Raw genomic sequence first — 15,878 nt, forward strand, 5'->3', positions numbered from 1 at the left:
CTGCATTTTATTTACAGGTGACGCAGGATTCACAAGAGATGTCATAGTAAATCAGTAATGCGGATGCAAATCATTGAGCAATCATGGAGGTGAGGGTACAGGATCGCTTCAGTATTAATGTATGGGCTGTAATTGTCAGTGACAGACTCATAGGGCTGCACATTTTACCAAACAGATTAGCAGGTACTGTGTATCAGCGATTTCAGCGCGATGAGTTAACGGTGCTACTGACGAACGTTATCCGTGTAGAAAGACAACTGTGGTTTATGCATGATTGGGTACCACCACAATTTCTACGAATCGTGAGACAGCACCTCACCGCAACGTTTCATGGGCAATAGACCAATCGAGGAGGTCCGCTAGAATGGCCTATCCGTTCACCGGACCAGAATCCGTTGAATTTCTGGCTATAGGGACATGAAATGCTACTGGGTATGCCCAACCAGTCTATAATGTGCAGGCGTTGCAGAAGCGTGACCAATGCGTGTGACGCAATGCGATTGGAGTCAGGTGTATCTGAGTCTGAAGAAGGGCTGAAGGAAGAATTGCTAGGACAGACATGAGAACAAGGAAATGGGCCGGAGAAGAGACTGGAGTGGACGACACTGTTATGACTGTAATAAAATTAAAAATTGAGATGGGCGAATCATATAGCCAGTGTAATGGAGATACAAGGACCAAGGAAGTTCTTTGCTGCATTTCAACAAATAAAAAACGACCGAGGTGAGCACCGAACAGTAGGTGGGCAGGTGACATTAGGAAACATGCAAGGCCAGGATGGACGCGTACGGCTCAAGAACACAGAGAAGTCTGGAGAACTTCGTTATCCAGCAATGAATGTATAGAAGTTGGTAATGACGGTAGCCATTAGAGTCTCCAGATACACCACCTGATCAACAGCATCCGGACAACTATAAGTAGAAATTAATATGGCGTGTGTCCTCCACTCTTAGCCTACACGACGCCTTGAGCTCTGCTGGAGATACTTTTAGTGAGGAGCCCGAATGTCTGTGGACCAATGGCAGCTCATTCTTTCTCAAGAGCCGAAAATGGAGAGTGTAGTGATGGACGCTTGCGTAAGGAGCGAAGTCGACTTCCTAATTCAACCCAAAGGTGTTCCATTGAATTCAAGTTGCGACTCTGAGCAGGCCAGTCCATTTCACCAGCGTTATTGTCTACAAGCACTACCTAACAAATGGTGCTTTACGACATGGTGGATTGTCATGCTTGTACACTGATCAGCCAAATTATTATAACCACCTGATTAACAGCCAGTATGTCCACATTTGGCAAAGATAACAGCCGCCAAGCGTCGTGGCATGGAAGCAACGAGGCCTTGGTAGGTCGCTGGAGGGAGTTAGCGTCACATCTGTACACATAAGGCACCGAATTCCCGCGAATTCCAGTGAGGGGTGAGATGAGATCTGACGCCACGTTCAGTGACATTCTAGATGTGTTCGATCGGGTTCAGTTGGAGGCCAGCACATCCACTGGAATTCCCCACTGTGTTCATCGAAACACTCCATCACGCTCTTGACCTTGTGACACGGCGCATTATATTACTGAAAAATGCCAATGCTGTCAGGAAACCTGATGGTCATGAAGGGTTGTACGTGGTCTGCAAGCACTGTGCAATACTCATTGGCCGTCATGGTGCTTTGCATTCGCTCCACTGGACCCACGGATGCCCTCGTGAATGTTCCCCAGAGCATAATGGAGCCGCCGCACACTTGTCCCCTTCCCATAGCACAGGTGTCAAGGAGCTATCCCCTGGAAGATGGCGTATTCGCGTCCTCCCATCGCCATGATGAAGAGGGTACCGGGATTCATCAGATCATGCAACGCTCTGCCATTGAGCCAGCTCCAGTGCAGAAGGTCATGTACCCAATTTAGTCGTAGCTGCCGATGTCGAAGTGTTGACATTGGTACGTGCACGTGTCATTGGCTGCGGAGGCCCACCGTTAGGAGTGTTCACTGCACCGTGTGTTCAGACATACTTGTGCTCTGGCCAGCATCAAAGTCTGATGTAAGTTCCTGCACAGATCGCTGCCTGTCTTATCTTACCAGTCTGTCCAGCCTACGTCGTCCGACGTCTATAATGAGGAGTGGCCGCCCAAACCCACGACGTCTGCACGTGTGTCCACCTTGGTTTCGCCCTTCATCACTCCTCGAACACCGGACAAGTCGTGTAGTTTCCGGAATGCTCGTGCCGAGCCTCCGGGCCATCACGATCTGCCCTCGGCCAAACTCAGAAAGACGACGCGCCTTTCCTATTCTACAAACGGACAGCACGCTGACTGATACTGCATGTACCCTGCCTGTGTCTGACTAGCAGTCATTCATGGCCAGGTGACGCTGCTACCGCCTCGATGGGTTTATATCGACAGTAGGTGGATGGTCGCAATGTTCTCACTGGCCACTGTACACTCATAGTCTGCAAACTGTTCCTCTACCGTACGTAAGAAACAATGCTGAAGAATGTGTTCATACCAATTCGCATTTAGCATTTTTGTAAGCACGATAACAGACCACACACTAACAACGAAAAACACCCCTTTGCCGTAACACTGCCTCCTCCTTTGGCGTTACACATGAAGACAGGCAACATTTTCCAGGCATTCGCCAAATCCAAACCCTTCCATCAGATTGCCACAGTGTATAGTGTGACTCATCACTCCAAATAAATCATTCGTTTCCAGTCTCCCACTGTCCAGGGGCTTCGCTCTTTACAACACCTCAGTCGTCGCTCAGCACTGACTACAGAAATGTGTGCCTTATTAAGAGCTGCTTCACCACTGGACCCTATTCTACTAAATTCTCTACACTTCCTTACAGCTGGACTGTTGCCAGCCCTTTGAAGCCCACAAGTGATTCCCTCCTGCGATTTCTCACGATTTTTTACAACAATCATTCGTTACTCTCGACGGCCCATGTCCGTCAGTGTATGTAATATGCCTGGTCTTGATTTAGATCGGGCTAATCCTTGCTCCTACTTCACAGTCACATCACCAGCAGTCGATTTGGGCATCTTTGGAAGTGTCCCTGATGGTTCAAAAAATGGCTCTGAGCACTATGGGACTTAACATCTTTGGTCATCAGTCTGATGGTTTTGTTACTCACGCCACTATGTTCGAAGTCACCGAGATCTCCTGACAGACCCACTGTGCTGTCAATGATCCTCCACTGACAAAGTAATACTCCCCACCTACTTTCATTTTGGCAGGTACGCCTCGCGTGACATCTAGTGGTCAACTCCGCATCACAGAGGGGTGTCCTGGAACTTTTAATCAGATAGCGTATTTTTCACATCTGCGCTATATGCATGCAGATTGTTAGGATAACTTCAGGGAATACTACTTCCTTGAGTGGAAACACAGTTGTGTACAAAAATGGAATAGGATGTAAGTGCCACAAACTAAAATTTTCAATATTCAAATAAATGTGTCTTAAATATTGGATGATTATATTAATTTTATGAAAAAATATGTGTACTGGTATATCAAAATACCTCTACAAAACATGTAAACAGTTTTTTTTATGAATATGAAGAGGGGCAGCAGCCTTTTCAGTAGTTACAGGGGCACAGTCTGGATGATTGACTGATCTGGCCTTGTAACACTAACCAAAAGGGCCTTGCTGTTGTGGTACTGCGAACGGCTGAAAGCAAGGGGAAACTACAGCCGTAATTTTTCCCGAGGGCATGCAGCTTTACTGTATGGTTAATGATGATGGCGTCCTCTTGGGTAAAATATTCCGGAGGTAAAACAGTCCCCCATTCAGATCTCCGGGCGCGGCTACTCAAGAGGACGTCGTTATCAGGAGAAAGAAAACTGGCATTCTACGGATCGGAGCGTGGAATGTCAGATCCCTTAATCGGGCAGGTAGGTTAGAAAATTTAAAAAGGGAAATGGATAGGTTAAAACTTAGACATAGTGGCAGTTAGTGAAGTTCGGTGGCAGGAGGAACAAGACTTCTGGTCAGGTGAATACAGGGTTATAAATACAAAATCAAATAGGAGTAATGCAGGAGTAGGTTTAATAATGAATAAAAAATAGGCGTGCGGGTAAGCTACTACAAACAGCATAGTGAACGTATTATAGTAGCCAAGATAGACACGAAACCCATGCCTACTACAGTAGTACGAGTTTATATGCCAACTAGTTCTGCAGATGACGAAGAAATTGAAGAAATGTATGATGAGATAGAAGAAATTATTCAGATAGTGAAGGGTGACGAAAATTTAATAGTGATGGGTGACTGGAATTCGGTACTAGGAAAAGGGAGAGAAGGAAATGTAGTAGGTGAATATGGATTGGGGCTAAGAAATGAAAGAGGAAGCTGTCTGGTAGAATTTTGCACAGAGCATAACGTAATCATAGCTAACACTTGGTTCAAGAATCATAAAAGAAGGTTGTATACATGGAAGAATCCTGGAGATACTAAAAGGTATCAGATAGATTATATAATGGTAAGACAGAGATTTAGGAACCAGGTTTTAAATTGTAGGACATTTCCAGGGGCAGATGTGGACTCTGACCACAATCTATTGGTTATGAACTGTAGATTAAAACTGAAGAAATTGCAAATAGGTGGGAATTTAAGGAGATGGGACCTAGATAAACTGACTAAACCAGAGGTTGTACAGAGTTTCAGGGACAGCATAAGGGAACAATTGACAGGAATGGGGGAAAGAAATACGGTAGAAGACGAATGGGTAGCTCTGAGGGATGAAGTAGTGAGGGCAGCAGAGGATCTAGTAGGTAAAAAGACGAGGGCTAGTAGAAATCCTTGGGTAACAGAAGAAATATTGAATTTAATTGATGAAAGGAGAAAATATAAAAATGCAGTAAATGAAGCAGGCCAAAAGGAATACAAACGTCTCAAAAATGAGATCGACACGAAGTGCAAAATGGCTAAGCAGGCATGGCTAGAGGACAAATGTAAGGATGTAGAGGCTTATCTCACTACGGGTAAGATAGATACAGCGTACAGGAAAATTAAAGAGACCTTTGGAGAAAAGAGAACCACTTGTATGAATATCAAGAGCTCAGATGGAAACCCAGTTCTAAGCAAAGAAGGGAAAGCAGAAAGGTGGAAGGAGTATATAGAGGGTCTATACAAGGGCGATGTACTTGAGGACAATATTATGGAAATGGAAGAGGATGTAGATGAAGATGAAATGGGAGATACGATACTGCGTGAAGAGTTTGACAGAGTACTGAAAGACCTGAGTCGAAACAAGGCTCCGGCAGTAGACAACATTCCATTAGAACTACTGGCGACCTTGGGAGAGCCAGTCCTGACAAAACTCTACCATCTGGTGAGCAAGACGTACGAGACAGGCGAAATACTCTCAGACTTCAAGAAGAATATAATAATTCCAATCCCAAAGAAAGCAGGTGTTGACAGATGTGAAAATTACCGAACTATCAGTTTAATAAGTCACAGGTGCAAAATACTAACGCGAATTCTTTACAGACGAATGGAAAAACTGGTAGAAGCCGACCTCGGGGAAGATCAGTTTGGATTCCGTAGAAATGTTGGAACACGTGTGGCAATACTGACCTTACGACTTATCTTAGAAGAAAGATTAAGGAAAGGCAAACCTACGTTTGTAGCATTTGTAGACTTAGAGAAAGCTTTTGACAATGTTGAATGGAATACTCTCTTTCAAATTCTAAAGGTGGCAGGGGTAAAATACAGGGAGCGAAAGGCTATTTACAATTTGTACAGAAACCAGATGCCAGTTATAAGAGTCGAGGGGTATGAAAGGGAAGCAGTGGTTGGGAAGGGAGTGAGACAGGGTTGTAGCCTATCCCCGATGTTATTCAATCTGTATATTGAGCAGGCAATAAAGGAAACAAAAGAAAAGTTCGGAGTAGGTATTAAAATCCATGGAGAAGAAATAAAAACTTTGAGGTTCGCCGATGACATTGTAATTCTGTCAGAGACAGCAAAGGACTTGGAAGAGGGTATAAGATTAACATCAACAAAAGCAAAACGAGGATAACGGAATGTAGTCGAATTAAGTCGGGTGATGCTGAGTGAATTAGATTAGGAAATGAGACACTTAAAGTAGTAAAGGAGTTTTGCTATTAGGGGAGCAAAATAACCGATGATGGTCGAAGTAGAGAGGATATAAAATGTAGACCGGCAATGGGAAGGAAAGCGTTTCTGAAGAAGAGAAATTTGTTAACATCGAGTGTTTAAGTGTCAGGAAGTCGTTTCTGAAAGTATTTGTATGGAGTGTAGCCATGTATGGAAGTGAAACATGGACAATAAATAGTTTGGACAAGAATAGAATAGAAGCTTTCGAAGTATGGTGCTACAGAAGAATGTTGAAGATTAGGTGGGTAGATCATGTAACTAATGAGGAGGTATTGAATAGGATTGGGGAGAAGAGAAGTTTGTAGCACAACTTGACTAGAAGAAGGGATCAATTGGTAGGACATGTCCTGAGGCATCAAGGGATCACAAATTTAGGACTGGAGGGCAGCGTGGAGGGTAAAAATCGTAGAGGGAGAAAAAAATGGTTCAAATGGCTCTGAGCACTATGGGACTCAACTGCTGTGGTCATAAGTCCCCTAGAACTTAGAACTACTTAAACCTAACTAACCTAAGGACATCACACATATCCATGCCCGAGGCAGGATTCGAACCTGCGACCGTAGCGGTCGTGCGGTTCCAGACTGTAGCGCCTTTAACCGCTCGGCCACTCCGGCCGGCCGGAAGTAGAGGGAGACCAAGAGATGAATACACTAAGCAGATTCAGAAGGATGTAGGTTGTAGTAGGTACTGGGAGATGAAGGAGCTTGCACAGGATAGATTAGCATGGAGAGCTGCATCAAACCAATCTGAGGACTGAAGACCACAACAACAACAACAACATATATAAAGGGAACAAAAGTTATGTGGAAAAAGAAGTAAGTGCCATCCTTTCGTTTTCTGGAAAACGCTGTGAGTGCCTTACCAAGTTTGCGAAAAGGATGTAAGTCAAAGGTTTATGTTTAAAAAAAGATGGTAAGTCCATTGTAGTTTTCGGAACGTTGAATAACTTTACATATAATTTTACTCTTTAAATGCCAGGCTAATATATAAAAAAGGTATGAAATAAAATTTCTCTGAATTTTGCACACTTGTACATTTTTCCCTGTTCCATCGGGTATGCCATAAGCAAAAGCACAAGTCCGCCTACTCTCTGCTGCACTTTCGTACGTCCCATGACTTCTGCGCCCAACGGTTAACATTTGAATCTGATTCAATAGATATGTTCCTTGGCTTTCTTCATCAACTTTATAAAACTCCAAAGACAATAGCTGTTTCTGTTCACTGCTTATGTTTTTACACTTGCACTTACAGGAGCAGCTTCCCTGCTTTGCTGGTGGTTGTTTTGCAGGTATCTCTTTCCCACAACTGTTAAGGTACGGCTGGCCCTTTTCTCTTGCTTCACGTCTCTTACGAACAGTCACCTTCTTCCTAACAGGCTTTCCTCTTTCTGGTTGGTACACTAAACACACAACCGAAGAACACTCTAAAACACACACATGAAACGACCGAAATCACTGCCGTGTCAACGTACTGTCACCAACTAAAGCAACTGAGTAACTGAGGCACATACATCATGGCGGTGGCGCTTACATCCCTTCCCATCTCAGCCCCGCTGGCGCTTGCACAGTGGTGCTATCTTCGAGCTGCTCTTGAAACTAGTAGGAATTTTTCTGACACTTGCAAACTTTCTCGTTTCATTACGCTTGGCTTATACAACCCTTTTCACTATAAAAGTAATTTAAAAAATTTTTGGCACTTACACCATTTTCCATTTTTTGTACTCAATTATTGTCATCGTCCTCTAACAAAACAGTGAATGTAAAACACAGAAGGGAATCAAGAAGATGGCAAAATGCCGAACACGCGAAGGGACTGCTTCGGCGTGTTCGGCCCCTGACAAGGATCTGAGATTACTCGGCGTATTGGACGGCCTGTCGTTTGCTGCCAAGGCGGCGGTCGATGCTGCTCAGAGGTCACGAGATCAGTTTGTTCCGGAGTTGTGAATACCGCAGGGAAGAAAAAAAGTCCATCTACTCAGAAAGCGCATGGAAAAAGCATTACTGGAAAGCTAACTGGCAAAAGAACGCGCTGTGAGCAGACACGGCAACCTACATAACAGCACCGTGGAGAAAGGAACCGCGAGGAAACGAGTTTCGCTTTCCTCGGCGGGAACTAGCATTTGCATCTCGGCCTCTTTTGTTCGCTGTAGCTCCGCTGTTTGCGATTTTATTCGTCTTAAAGTTCATCATACCGTCAGCGACTACATCACAGTAATCGTACACTAATTGACTGTGAGTGTTGAAATAATGGAGAAGGTAGGGAGTACTACGAATGAGAATTCCTTGTGATCTATCTAATGCTAATGACTCGGCAAACTGCAATCTTCTCCTCTAGAGAACGGAATTTCAGTCTATTGAATGTGCAGTTAGGCCTATATTCTCTTCTAGAGAACGGAATTTCAGTCTATTGAGTGTGCAGTTAGCCCTAATTACTAATTTAGTTCTTATTTTACCAACAGAAAGCTGTGTGCACGGCAGTCAGCTCCAACTGTTATTGATCACAAATAATCTTCCGACTGAGTACAACTCACCACATGCGTTCCGCAGAGCTCAATATTAGATCCACAACTACTCTAATTGGTCAATAAAAATAGCCCTCAGCTTGACGAAGTGATAAGAAGTTCTCTCTGCTGTAATGTCGTAAAGAACAGCGCCAAAAATGCACCAACAGGAACAATGACGATATTTCCAGTAAAATTACTGAATGAACTATTTTTAAACAGACAAAAACTTAACTTAGAAAACAATAACTTTCATACATTAGAGCACCTGTGAAAAGCAATACAGGCATGTACGAAACAGTTTTAAAACCTTCTGAATGTTTGCATTGATGATAACTTGAAAACGATGTACAACATTAATCCTATGGCGTGTTCAAATCTGTTACTTTCGCTGCGCCTGTTAAAGCTGATTTCGGCGATAAAATATCATAAAGTTGGTTTACTTTGGTCACTTCCATTCATTAATCGTCTATGATAGACCCATTTACACAAAGTATTCACTGCACAAAATGTGCAACAAAGATGACATATGGTATATGACCTACGTCCTCCTGCAGACAACTATTAACAACAGTTTTTCGCTAGCAACATGTCACAGTATAAAAGCGTCAGTAGTGCTCGTAGATGTAACACTAGAAATACGAATGACCTCAATTGTCGAGGTTTATTTAATGAGTTGATACGTTGCACATCTTAGTGGAGTAGCAGCACGAACATAACAGATGCATATGTAAATAACTAGTTCGCAGTTGTCTTATTGAAGGACATTTGTTGCTGAAACGTGAGAACCTTCTCAATCACATTTTGTACGGATGTAACCTTAAAAGATCCCAAAATTTTTTTTCTCACACAGTTGTATCTTTTTTGAGCCGACAACAAACCTAAACTCAATAAATGTCGTTGGTAGCAGATAGTCTGATGGAATTCTGGGGGTACAACACGTTTCTGTCATCAGACTCTGACCACAAAGTTGATAAAAATGACGTACTCAGTCCCTGATCGGCAGGCTTGACAAACATTTTCTGAATGTACTGGATCTTAAAATTTTCATATCATGAGTTAACGCCAAAGATGCTATTGATGGCGATCCACTCGTCGAGTAGAATGAACCGTCTCTGGGAGCCTCTTGCAGTTTTTTTAAAGAAGAATAGGCTATTTTCCAGTTACTGTTTCATTCTCCGCATTTCTTTCGTCTCATAGCTGTCCAGACTAGCGTAAATATAATATGATGTTACACATTTCCTCCCTATGCTACTTTCCAGCTGCACTGGAAGAGTTTCTGCAAAAACATGGAACAAAAATGACTTACTATATCGAAGGAAAAAAAAGGCATGAATTAGATATCCAAAAAACATCTAGGGGTGGGGGTGGAAATGGGGGTGGGAACACTAGCATATGTGGAGCAATTTCAACCAAACTTTTGTCAGTCGCAGAATTTTATTCCTGGAACTTAACTTTCTCGTCTGACAGTACTGTGTGTAAGTGCCAAATAACACCGTGCCTTCCACTCCACGCGAAACCGTTGACCTCCCTAAGAAACGACTAGATAACGTTGGAGGAGAACGCACAGCCACATTGCCTCCAATAATCTATGCCAACGCCCAACTCTGAAACTCCTCGAGCAATCTCAACCAAAACTGGTTCACACATGAACTGCTATTTGTAAAATAATACTGTAGGAGTAACATGATAAAGTGAGCGTAACTCAGGAACGCCTTGAGAAATTTCTGCAAAAACATGGAACAAAGATGACTTAATATTTCGGAGGAAAAAGAAATTGCATGAATTAGACATCTAAAGGATATGGAGGTGTGGGGGATAGGAACACTGACATTTGTGGAGCAATTTCAACTAAACCTCTGTGCTTCTATGACTTCATAAAGGGGAAAAAATTGTGGGTATAAGACTCCCCGAGCACTCGAAGAGCGAGAAGGGGACTGTAAGTGAACGTATGTACTGCTGTTTATCACACGTATCCAACAAAACTTGATACGTATTGTATATGACTTAATAGCTAGAAAAAAATACTGTGGGGAGAAAAGCATACATAGTACGTTAGGAGCGAATATGGTGATGGTAAGGGTGTAACCTGTAGAAGTAACAGGAGACTATCGACATCAGAGTTGTATTCGTAGTTTCCAGGATCAAAAAGCTGATTAATAACAGTTATAACGATCATTAAATCCACTTTTGTCGAATTGCTGGGAAAGAGTCTGTTGTGCCTCTTGGAAATGCATACGAAGTGGAGTCATCACAAAACATTGTAGAAGTAGTTGAAATGTGCCTAGACGACGCCAGGTAATCAAGCTACTAACGTATATGTCACAACCATAACTGTGGCTGTGCTTGAGATTGTAAGAGTACAGATATTGATTCTTTACTTGAAGGATCGAATCTACCCTTACGCTCCATCGTTACAGCGCAGCGGCATCGCTGACGGGGATGCCCCATCGTTCTAGAACGCCCCGGAGATCTTTTGGCGCAAAGGCGTGAGTCAGTCAAACCTGAGCAAGCCTGCAGGGTGGGTTCAGGGAGCTCGTGTTCCGCGCAATGTGCCTAAAAACGTGAATAAGTTTTGTGGAAGGGTTATACTGACAGTCGCATCAGAGTTAAAGAGCAAGTAGAACGTGTATGTGTGTGAGCAACGTGAGATTTTGAAGCTCAGATTAGAATTATGTACCAAGGGAATTGTTACGCAATGAAAGGGCGATCGTACAGTAATGAAGCGTGAATGGTCAACTGGTACAGGCTCGTGATAAATGAGTGACAATTGAAGAGTGAGTGCAATCAGGACCAGCAGGGACGTGGTACACGAATTTAAAGTGGAATACAATTACGTATGTCGTACAAACGAGTTCACATATTACAACCTCTTCATTACTAATAAAAGTATTTTCGAAGGGACAGGATCATAGAACAGTGTGGAGGAATAGATAGGACGTGCGGACTAGGCTCACGGTTAGAATTTTAATTACTTACCCATATATCTTGGGAGTCAGTCACCATTTAAATCTGGCTACTTATTGATGTCCGATGCCTAATTTTTCTAACCAGGCAGACAACAGGAAGTACCAGACAAATATAAAAGCGATGAAGTGGGGAATGCTTACAGGGTGCTACGCGTAGGTCTTTGTCATAATATGTATTGTAAGTCCTGTCGTAATTTTATGAGCGAACTCTAGCACAGTTCTTTGACGAATGCCATTATCCGTTACTAGAGTAACGTGGCATGGTCAGTGTCTGCAGAAGCGTGCAGAGCAAATAGACCAGTTACAATGGAGAAACACAATGAGAGTCGGGCTCGCCGTGGTCTGAAAACATCGGACGCGAAGCGTTGTTGCATGGCCAAGTCACCAACGCTCTGTCAGCAGAAGCAGCAGCCATGGAAAGAACTGGTGAAAGTGGGTCGGAAGGGAATAACTCGTAACCGAACGGCCGGCGATGACAGCGGCAGTGATTAGTGGGATCTTTCCACAGCGATATTATTAAGCGGCGACACGCGAAGTCACGCGTCGGCGCTGAACGAGCATGCTGTGTACGACGCTGTAGTTAGAAATAGGGGAATGGCTGTGTGGATCGGGAAAAGTCACAGCGAATTAAAACCATAATTCAATGATAAGCTAGGTTAACAGAGGGTATCCAACGAATACAACAAAAATCATGCGAATGGTTTCACGTTAATCTTGATTCCTGTGACAGTGCAAAGGAAATACGGAAACATCAAGCAGGCAAGCACACTCGAGGAACAAAGTTTGATGTATCAACATAAACCAAATTGGAACATTACAGCTGTGGAAGCTTCGGATGTTTTGCGTCTGCTACTATTCACTCTTGTAGAGAGCGAATAATTTCTTCCCACGCTCACCAATGAATGGAAGGATCTTAACACATAAACAACAAATATCACTGTCTGTCACACAGTTAATCATGTGAGGCAGAGTATTTTGCTCGTGTAGCAATATAATGCTCGATATCTTCCACCAGGAATTAAAATTATAGAATAAATTTCTTAAGCAGATTAAAGAGCACTAACATTTATTTCGAAAGCCAGTATGTAACTAAATTGTTAAGTAATATATACAGTGAAGAAAAAGTTAGAGAAACACGGTAGAGAGTTTAGAAAAATATGTAATAACAATATTTTTTTCTTTAAAATCTTACAAAAAAGTTCTACATTACATAGATTATCCACATTTTGAGGTCATTATGGAAGGACATTGAATCAGTTTTTCAGGCAAACAAGTGGGAAGTCGTGCAACCAAAATGAAAATAAAAGATCACTGTCGTGGTCTTTGTATCAGCTGACATTATGTGCTTTGTGTCCAGTGACTGGTGTTGAGAAATAAATGAAATGTGTAGCAGTAGCACATCTTGAATTAACCCCTTCGCGAGAACATATGCACAAATCGGTAATACACATTAAACGAAGCTAACAGACTGGCGTTATATTCGGTAGTATGGTGATTCTGATCTCCCTCAGGCTATCCCGATTTAAGGTATCCCATGGACTCTTTAGTCCGTCATCTCATGTTACGTGCACTACTGGTAATGCTCTTGTCCTTGTGCTACCTTTGCAATTGGATTTCTGAGAATTGAACTAATTCCTAAACGTCTCATGTATACTGTGTGACTAGCAAAGACATTCTTCACGTGCTGTATGAGTTTTTATGCGACTTAGCCAGCTTAATCCGTGAGTTTTTATGCGACTATCTACGCATATTCTCTAAATAACTTCAAGCAAACGCCGTGGTGGTTCCCACTGTAAGGTCACCATTCTTGCCAAATTAGACCTGTCATAGCCGGCCGCGATGGCCGAGCGGTTCTAGGCGCTTCAGTCCGGAACCAACTGCTACGGTCGTAGGTTCGAATCCTGCCTCGGGCATGGATGTGTGTGTCATTAGGTTAGTTAGGTTTAAGTAGTTCTAAGTTCTAGGGGACTGATAACCTCGTATGTTAAGTCCCGTGGTGCTCAGAGCCATTTGAACCATTAGACCTGCAGGTGTGTAAATACCCGCGTACGTTAAGTATGTCTTATATTGTTAGTCTGTAATGGCACGATACGTCCAATATCCTAGTAAAACTGACAACAGTAGTAGTAGTAGCGGTGAATGGTACAAACATCCCAGTAGGTCTACTTTTGTAAAAAGAAATAAACCGAAAACTGGATCACACAAATAGAAAAGGATTTTACGATAAACAGCATTCTAGAACCACTTGGCGATCAGGCCCACAGGGCAAAGCGACGACCAGTGGCCGCCGTTGTCACCTCATCGCTCAAATGGCTCTGAGCACTATGGGACTTAACATCTGTGGTCATCAGTCCCCTATAACTTGGAACTACTTAAACCTAACTAACCTAAGGACATCACACACATCCATGCCCGAGGCAGGATTCGAACCTGCGGCCGTAGCGGTCACGCGGTTCCAGACTGAAGCGCCTAGAACCGCACGGCCACACCGGCCGGCTGTCACCTCCCTTGCAGCGTCATTTGGATGCAGGCTCCCGGCCGTTGTCAACTTTCCAAGCCTTGGAGGCGCTGCTTCTCATTCGCGTTAACTCCTCAGTTGGCATTACGACGCGGAGTGCACCCTGATTCAGTCCTCCCACCGAGGAAAACGCCCTGTCGGTACCGGGAATAGAACCCGGATCCTAAACATGGCAGTCAGACGCGCTGACTGCACCTATGGAGGCAGACACCTGTATACAAGAAGTATTGTACTTGTTCTTAAAGTGTAATGCCATGACGTGTCTGGTATCCTTGTAAAAGTAATACAAGAATGAACGAAGCTGCTGCTACTACTACTACTACTACTACTACTGATGTCGTATGAGTTCCTTCTCCTTTGGGAGAATATCCGCTAGCTAGGATGCGCGGGTAGCGCATGCGGCCCATCTCCTTGACTTCCGGGAGTCGGTCTTTGCCTGCGCGACACTGCACATTGTCGGCACAGGGAGCGCGCGGCGCATGGCGATAATCGATAGCGCAGCTGCGGCGTCGATCCGCGGGCCTCCGGCTGCGTACCTGCGTGGCGAGCACCGCCGCCTCGGGCTGCGGCATCATGTCTAGCTGTAGCGCAGCAGCCGCTGTCCGGTCAGAGGAGCTGGGCCGCCCTGCTCAGTTCAGCACGCCACCATCCCACTCACGCACACACGCTTCGCGGACAACCGTGTGGACTGGCAGACACTACACAACCACGCCGCGCGCCGACGCCGCACACACTGACAGCAGGGCTCGGCGCGCCGCCGCAGACAGCGCCGCCCCGGCCGCGTCGATACTATCCGAGCGGGAAACATCCGCCGCGCGTGTACAGTCCGGCGGGAAACATCGGTCGCGCCCCGACCGTTTTTATAGGGGTTACGCCACTTTAGATCAATTTGAACCGTATAAATGTCCTTCCTGCAGGACGCCGCTTAAGGATCGTACAGCTCCTTCCGCACCAGCTCTCAGGTTCTTTCGCGGGTTAAATGTAGACAGAAAGGAATGTTTGAGATAACAAAAGGCGTCAAGAAAGAATATAATTCTGTCACACGGGAAGAATAACAGAGCAGATAATGCTGTAAGGAACACAGGCGATAACACCAGTAGAAGAGTGACCATTACGGATGCCTCAGATAGGAAGCCTTTTCGTTGCTTGTTTAGTCCACTCGATGACGCGGCTATTAGCGTGCGTACATAATCGGGAAAGGACGAGTGTAGAAGAAGAGCGACGAGAAATGATGGAACAGCGAGCGAAAACAGAGCCATTAATCTGTAACAGCATATATAGCGATCATTATGACAACTCTGATGACAATTATGGATTTGTATCGCCGAAGTCATGCTAGCTGTTACCAGAATCGAGCACTTTTTGCAGTTTGCTAGGCGCCGCAGTCCGGAACCGCGGGGCCTGATACGGTCGCAGGTTCGAATCCTGCCTCGGGCATGGATGTGTGTGATGTCCTTAGGTTAGTTAGGTTTAAGTAGTTCTAAGTTCTAGGGGATTGATGACCTCAGAAGTTAAGTTCCATATTGCTCAGAGCCATTTGAACCATTTTTTGTTTGAAGAACTGGAGATGTAAACACATTACAGAAAATATGAAGATAAAATAGTAAATGAAAGACTTTAAGGTAAATCCGTGAATTTCTTCACAAACTTTGACATTACACTTAAATAAAAATAGTAAGACTTAGAAATAACCACCACTGTAAACAAACCAAAGCAAATTATGATCCAGATTCTGAGGAATACCCTCTGTACAAAAGTATATCATACTCTGTCGAAGGCTTAT

The 15,878-nt window shown here is 44.0% G+C and overlaps 1 protein-coding gene across 1 annotated transcript in view; it reads right to left on the bottom strand.

The window, feature by feature from the left end:
• Positions 1-14,820, bottom strand: part of LOC124605496 (breast cancer anti-estrogen resistance protein 1) — a 549,172-nt gene extending 534,352 nt beyond the window's left edge. Inside the window, exon 1 of the mRNA XM_047137222.1 lies at positions 14,632-14,820. Within this exon, the coding sequence (XP_046993178.1) occupies positions 14,632-14,670 (39 nt within the window). The 5' untranslated portion in view covers positions 14,671-14,820. The remainder of the gene's footprint in view (positions 1-14,631) is intronic.
• Between the last annotated feature and the right edge of the window lie 1,058 nt (positions 14,821-15,878).

Source organism: Schistocerca americana, chromosome 3 (genome assembly GCF_021461395.2).
Source record: "Schistocerca americana isolate TAMUIC-IGC-003095 chromosome 3, iqSchAmer2.1, whole genome shotgun sequence".
NCBI classification, from domain to species: domain Eukaryota; kingdom Metazoa; phylum Arthropoda; class Insecta; order Orthoptera; family Acrididae; genus Schistocerca; species Schistocerca americana.